The sequence below is a fragment of the Lactuca serriola genome, chromosome 8 (genome assembly GCF_051521515.1).
Source record: "Lactuca serriola cultivar US96UC23 chromosome 8, Lser_US96UC23_V15, whole genome shotgun sequence".
NCBI lineage: Eukaryota > Viridiplantae > Streptophyta > Magnoliopsida > Asterales > Asteraceae > Lactuca > Lactuca serriola.
The window spans coordinates 62193614-62201366 of NC_136415.1; the positions used below are offsets into that span (position 1 = coordinate 62193614).

The 7753-nt window shown below is 32.3% G+C and overlaps 1 protein-coding gene across 1 annotated transcript; it reads left to right on the forward strand.

The window, feature by feature from the left end:
* The first annotated feature begins 3804 nt into the window (after positions 1-3804).
* On the forward strand, positions 3805-6298 carry LOC145069549 (uncharacterized). Its single transcript, XM_079016485.1, has 3 exons — positions 3805-4001; positions 4211-4286; positions 4918-6298. Exons 1-3 carry the CDS (start codon positions 3963-3965, stop codon positions 6054-6056), a joined length of 1254 nt encoding a protein of 417 aa, XP_078872611.1. The 5' UTR covers positions 3805-3962; the 3' UTR covers positions 6057-6298.
* The last annotated feature ends 1455 nt before the right edge of the window (positions 6299-7753 follow it).

Genomic DNA, 7753 nt, shown 5'->3' on the forward strand with positions numbered 1-7753 from the left:
AATAGATAATAAACTAACTAGGAGAAGGGATCAAAATTCTACAAACCCAATGAGGGTTAAGAATTTTGTTCCCTAAGATAGGAGAAAAAAGAGGCAAAAAATCAAGCAAAATGAGTAAGGAGAAAGAAATCCTAAGCACCTTATGTAATAACCTGAAATTTAGAGAGATTTGACTTTTAGTCAAATATTGGCCAAAAGGGAAAAACGGCCATTAACGAAAATATAGTGAGAATATGAAATTTTTACTTGATGAAAATGGTCAAGATAGGTTTAAGTCACTGTCATGAGATTAGGTGAGTAAGTTCAAGAGAATAAATACATTATAAAATGCATTTTGGTCAAAAGGGTAAAATGGAAAATTTTATGCTTTTTGGGCCAAGTTTTTTATATAATAGATTAAGATTCGTTTTAAGTCAATAATAAATGACTTAAAAAAGTTGTAAAGTATGTTCCACCTTTGCATGGATATAAAGATCATAGAAAACGGGTATAGAACGAAGGAGTTACGAAGGTTAGAAGTTGGAAGAAAAAAATGTCCCCAAGGCTGGAATGGAATTAGCAATGCACTTTGTTGATCTCCAGTTACCGCGACGTGGTAAACAGATCACCACGGTGCGGTGACATAAGTGGGATGCCATTAACCGAAGTCAAATGGTCACTACAACGCGATGAATGCCTCATCACGATGCGGTTTCGAGGCCAGAACGGTTATAACCTATTAAGAGCTTATTTCAATCATTCTCATGGGGGAATCGATTAGAGAGATGAGGGTGGTGATTTTACTGACCAAATGGTGCCAAGACAAAGCAAAAGATGGTAGATTGTAAGGATTTTTATCCTCTCCATGCCAAGGTATGATTTCTTCACTTTTGGTGAAATGCGTAGTTTGGTTGAATTGATTGAATTAATCAACCTATAACTTGTATATGATGTTATTGAGAGTGTCTAGAAGATTTGAACAAGTTGTGTATGTGTTTTCCATGGTGAAATCTATATATGTGAAGTTAGGGTTTGAAACCCTAACTAGTGAGATTATAATTGATGCCTTATTATAGATTATTATGAATTAGGTAATATAGGATGCTTAATTCATTGGTTGGAATAGATTAAGGTAGAAAAGTATAACATAGAATTATAATCCATTAAGTGGTCATTTTGACCAACAGGTTCATTAAGCTCTTAATAGGCTAAGACAAGTATTAAGAAACTTATATATATGTATGAATATGATTATAAGCAAAGAATATGGATATGATGCGTCAATAAGAGAATGAAGCTAATGGTAGTTAGTCTTTACTAACCGATAAGGCGAGTTATTACTCTCTCTCTCTCTCTCTCTCTCTCTCTCTTAATAATGATATATATATATGTGTGTGTGTGTGTGTGTGTAAGAGTCATGTATTTGAGCATGAAAAAAAAAGAAAGAAAGAATAAGATTATTTGTACTATAATCCTATGTAAGATTATGTACTTGATGTTATACATTTAAGATCATGTATACGAGAATGTATGTATAACCAAAGTATGTATATATGTATAAGGAAAGGACAAGGGTATTATGAGTAATAACCATAAGAATAAATAAAGAAAGAATGGGATTATATGTATCATAATCCTATATATGAGTAGATGTAGTGGCGGACGTAGAAGATTTCGACAGTAAAGACACCAAAAAATAATAGTGGCACTAATTTAGACATAAATAGAGATTAAGTACTTAATGATTTAAGTACTAGATGAGCAGTAAAAGATATCTTGATGAGATAAAGAGATAGAATGTCTATGGGACAAGTATTATGTGATGATTCACATGATAGATATAAAGATGGTTAGAAAGAAGATTTCTTCAGGGATGAGATAAAATTTCCTTTGAGAATAAGATTGTGATTCCTATGGGAATAAGTGTATGTTCCCTTTGGGATGTAGATAGATGATTCATGTGGACATAAAGATTATGTTTATGCACCTATAGACAGTGTATCTAGTTAGATTATAAAATAGCTTAGGAAAGTCGGGTGTCAAACACAGAGAACATAATTTCATTTTAGAAAATAACTACTATTAATTAAACTAAGAAAAAAACTTTAAAAAATGGTTTTTACTGAGTTTGCAAGACTAGAAGAATTTAATTCAATTCAAATAACTATTAAAACTAAGCAAGCAAGAAAACGATTTTTACTTAAAGATTAAAGAATATTTCTGTCCAGTTCCGATTTTGTCCTCTCATATTGTTAATTTATAGTGGAAGGATTATATCGATTACCAATTCATTAAATTACTAGTTAATATGATCAAATACCTAGATGTATCAATTTATGAATTACCATGCAATGATCAAGTAGAGGCAGACCCGACCCAAGGGCAGGGCGAGCTGGGTCGTCGCCCAGGGCACCAATATAGCAAGGGGCATCAGATCATGTCCAACTCGTATGGGCAAGGTAAGGGAACGACAGAAGGGATGTTGAAACATGAATGAAATGGGCGACAATTCTCGATTGGTGAAAAAATGATGTCGAAGACGAAGAGACTGTGAGAGCTACGAGGAGTCAGATAGACTGAGGTATTTAAGTATTTCTAGTTCTATCTATTGGAATCAAAGAGTCCACGACTGATTATTTTCTTTTAAAAAAACGTGTTGATTTCTAATTCTTCCTTTTATACAGAGAGGCGAGGGTTGAGGTTTTTCTAATTCCTTTCTTCTAAACAACATTAAAAGTCACATGACTGAAAGTTATTTTGATATTTCTATTTTTCAAGGACTGATGCAATGCCCTTTTCCGAAATTTTGATATATGATTTAGTGATATAAGTCTACGTTTTTATGTTTTTTCTGATATAACCATTTATGATATTTTATGAAGTTCTGAAAATTTGATATAAACATTTCTATAATCAGTCCAATATTTTGTTTGTTGTTCATTGTTTTTTTTATCATTGTTGTTTTAATCTTATGTTTATATAGGATATGGATGGCTTTAAACACTAGGTTCATAATAATAAATTATAGGTTAGGGTTGTTTGTTTTTAATTTATGTATATATACGAATTAGGATTTGTCATCTTTCAGATCACTTTTTTTTTATAGAAGTGTATTTGTCTTAATCTTCATTGCTTGTGTATACTTATGAAAATGAGCTATTTACTTACCAATTCAACCAAATCTTGAAAGTCAGCTCAAATCATACTTATATGCATTCATCTCAATTTTCACTGATTGTGCAGAAATGTATGATTGTTTAGTTGCTGGAGTATTTTTGTAAATACGAAATAAACGAACAAAAGGATCAAGAATTCTCCGAGATCCAAACACCACCCGAGGCAGCAGTGGGGAATTTTCCGCAATGGGCGAAAGCCTGACGAAACAATGCCGCGTGGAGGTAGAAGGCCCATGGGTCAAGAACTTCTTTTCTCGGAGAAGAAGCAATGACGGTATCTGGGGAATAAGCATCGACTAACTCTGTGCCAGCAACCGCGGTAATACAGAAGATGCAAGCATATTTTATATATATATATATATATATATATATATATATATATATATATATATATATATATATATATATATATGCGATATTAGCATAACAAAATATTAACAAGATTAATAATATTGTGCCACTGTATCAACCCCATTTCTTATTAATCACATCTTGTTAATTAAGTAAGTCAAAATCATTTGGAATAAACAAAAATAGTAACCACGTTGCTAAGAAAATATAATAATCAATGCAAAAATGATCTAAAATAGAAAATATGACATTGTTATCCAACCTAGTATTTTGAAGGTTTTGCTTATTAAATAGAACCCATATGTCTTTCACTTTTTAGCCTATCAAGTTCAGAAAGAAGGAAAGCGAGAAGTGAAAAGAAAAGAAAAAGACTACTCAAATTATCTCCTCTCAACAACCACATTCACTTGTATCATTTCTTTCCCTTTTCTGCCAGATCCAAACACCACCCAAGAAATGACTAAAGATGAAGACTTTAAGCTCCTTAAGATCCAGGTGAACCTTCTCTTTTTTATCCCCTTTTTTTGTTTATATTTATATATAATTTTCTTTTCATTTTCTTCTCTTCACATTCACTTGTGCTCGATGAACAGATGAATAGCCTTTAATTTGATTTCTTAAATGACATTTTTCTTTCCACATTACTACTGTTCATACACACTGTTCTTGTTTTACTTATTTGTGATTCTTTTTGTCGACTCTAGACTTGTATTCTCAGAGTGAATTTACACTGTGATGGTTGCAAACACAAAGTGAAGAAACTTCTTCAAAAAATTGATGGTGCTCTCTCTCTCTCTCTCTCTCTCTCTCTCTCTCTCTCTTTTGTATAATGCTTCTAAAAAAATATGCATTTGGTTTTTAAAATTGAAAGAGAACTTTTTAGCTTCAAAATTGACATGACTGTTCATGGTAAAGACTTTAATGATGTTAAACTTGAACTTACTCTTGTTATTTTGTTTTCAATATATTTTTCGACTTTTTTGGGATTGAGAAAGTAATTGTATTTTGTGCTATTAAGGGGACTTTGATGATTCGAAATTTTATGCAAAAATCGTAAATGATGATATCTTGTGATCATTAGAAATTTTAAAAAGGACTCTTTGTGTTTCTATTAAATTATGGAATTATTTGCTAGTATTTTTCCATAAAAAGAAACATTTTCAAGCTTTTATCAACTTTTGTCTTATTATCTTCTAAAGTGAATTTTAACACCAAATAGAAATGATTCCAAATGGCTTTTCCATCATCACTTTCCCCATGATCTTGACTCAACATCATTAAAGATCTCAAATTTATTAAAACATAATAAGTATCTATGTTGACCAAGAAAATTTCACGTTCTAACACCAAAGTTAATTACTATATTATTTTTTTGTAATTACTGAGATTTTGTCGTATGTAAAAATTGTAGGTGTATATCAAGTGAACATAGATGCAGAACAACAAAAAGTAACAGTTTCAGGAAGTGTAGACTCTGTTACTTTGATCAAGAAACTAGTTCGAGCTGGAAAACATGCTGAACTTTGGTCAAACAAGTCAAACCAAAGTCAAACTCACAACAAAAACCAAACTCCAAATCATCAAAATCAAAAGGGTTCATGTATGAAAGATGACAAGAAAAACAAGACCCAGAAACAAGATTTCATCAAAGGTCTTGAAACCTTGAAAAACCAGCAAAAGTTTCAACCTTTAAGCATCTCCGAAGAAGACGACGATTATCTTGATGACGACGACGATGACGAAGTAAGCGAAGAGGAGCTGAGGATGATCACCGAGAAAACAAATCACTTGGTGTTACTGAAACAACACCAGCAGTTGCAGCAACAACATGCTGCCGCCATGGCTGCTAACAGCGCCGCCAGGAATTCACATAACAATGGCGGAAAGCCAAGCAACGGTGGAAACGGAAACGGAAACGGGAATGGAAAGAAAGGAAACGGGAATCCGAACGGCGGCATGAAGATGGGTGATAATAACACCAACAATCACGGTGGTGGTGGTGAGGTTAAAAGGGTGAATGACATAAGCTCGATTATGAACAATCTAGCTGGTTTAAACGGCGGTGGTGATGGCGGTTTAGGAAACGCCGGCGGTGTTGGTGGTGGACTTGGTGGTTTTCAAATCCCTCAAAAGAATAACGCGGTGTTAGGAGGCGGTGGACTTCCGTTGGCAAGCGGTGGTGGTGGTGGTTACAACCCATCGTCACAAGCATCCATGATGATGAACATGGCCGGAGTTGCAGGGTACAACCAACATCAGCAGCAACAACAGCAAACGTACAACCACGCTGCTGCATCAATGATGTTAAATTTGCAGAACAGACAAGCGATGCAACAGCAACAGCAACCGCAGATGATGTACCACAGGTCACCCGTCATACCACCAGCCACCGGGTACTACTATAATTACAATCCTACCCCTTACACTTACAGTGAGCATCCACATAACTACTACTATGCCACCGCTAATGGCGGCGGTGGAGGTGGTGGTGACAACTCTGCTGCTGACATGTTTAGTGATGAAAACACAAGCAGTTGTTCAGTCATGTGAGGGGTAAAAGTGGAAAAAGTATTTTAATGTTTTCTACTAGTATTGTGTGAATGAAGTAAAGTAGTTTTAATTATGTTATGGTGAATCTTTGGTTATCAAGTTCAAGTTATGTGCTTTTTGGTTCTAACTTTCAGAACTAGGGTTTATAAAAAAAAAGGTTGTATTTTGTGTATTAAAGATTGTACCTTGATTACTAATTTGGTTATGTGAATGGTGAGAATGGTGACTGTGGGGATTCAAAATTTTATTTGTGAGATTATAAAAAGAATAAAAGTTGACCAAAACAAATATTGACCATGATACTTAATAAAATCAGATTTGTTTATTTCTACATAAAATAATCAACAATTGCAGTGTGCTAAATTGGTTTTTGAGTGGGTCTATCTTCATAAGAACTTTAAAATATTATATTTCATAAAATTGAAGGGCTATATACATATAAGGTTATTATGTTTTTGTTATGTTCATGATTTAATTAATTTGAATCAATTTTTTCTCATAAAAGTCCAATCAAATTTGACCAGGTTATATTATATCAATGTCTCTGATAGTCTGATTCGCTATAACATATTAAAATAGTCCCTTACAAATTTTTTACACTCAAATAATTTATTTATTTATTTTTTAACTTTTTTTTAAGTTGTTAATATTAAAAGTATTTAAAAATAATACTAAATTGAAAAAATGTTTTTAATTTTATTTACACAAACTGTAAATCAATAAAATATACTCAAAACAAGTTTTTTTAAGTAGTTAATAATAAAAAATATTTTATTTATTAATTTGATTTTAATAGATGTTTATTTTATAATATTGTTTGAATTAATTATAATTTAATGAGAAAAAATTATAAATTTAGCTATTTTCCTTAATTACTTTATAAAAAATAGTCAAAAAACCCAAATTACAATATTAGCCATCAAATCAAAATCAAAGATGCATTAGAGCCATCTACAATTTTGGCATTTGATCTGCGAATATACAAGTTTTTAAAGTGTGTACTGCATTAGAGCCATCTACGATTTTGACATTTGATCTGCGTAGGGGCGGAGCTAGGATTTACGAATAAGAGGGGTTTGACAGCTTCATATCGTAGTATTATATGAAAATATATCGCAAAGAAAATTTTGTTTCCATTAATATCAATCTTCAAAAATTTTCAATTAACTATAAACATCAACTCGTATTCATCCGTTAACCTGTAATTTTGGGTCACACACACCTTGTATTTATTTGAAAAAAGAATCGGTAGTTCTTTTTTCTGATAATTTACCCAATGATTATAATAAATTAATTAACTAAATTATGAAACCATAATTAAGTTATTAATGACAAGTAATATTATTAATGACAAGTAATAGTAAATAAAAGTATTTAAAAGATTTAAAATTTATCTTAAAAATGAAATCACGTTGATGAATCTGCTTAGCCGGAAACGATTTTTTAATTGCCAATTAACCTTTTTGAATAAAAATAGCTACATTGCCTTTGTTGAATTGTAGAAACAAACGCTACTTATGAACAAATAGGGATTATAATGTAGGGATGAGCATGAGTCGGTTTGGGTCGGTTTTTGGCTAAAACCAAACCAAACCGTAGAAAGTCGGTTTTTAAAACCATATAGGTTCGGTTTTTGCATGGGTCGGTTTTTCGGTTTTCCGGGTTGGGTTTATGGGTTTTCGGTTTTAAACCGTGGG

What these genes read in the sequence shown, in the direction of transcription:
- LOC145069549 (XM_079016485.1), top strand. Translation starts at nt 3,963, where the DNA reads ATGACTAAAGATGAAGACTTTAAGCTCCTTAAGATCCAG. An exon ending in TTAAGCTCCTTAAGATCCAG is followed by an intron (nt 4,002 to 4,210) that starts GTGAACCTTCTC and finishes TGTCGACTCTAG; the next exon opens with ACTTGTATTCTCAGAGTGAA. An exon ending in ACTTCTTCAAAAAATTGATG is followed by an intron (nt 4,287 to 4,917) that starts GTGCTCTCTCTC and finishes TAAAAATTGTAG; the next exon opens with GTGTATATCAAGTGAACATA.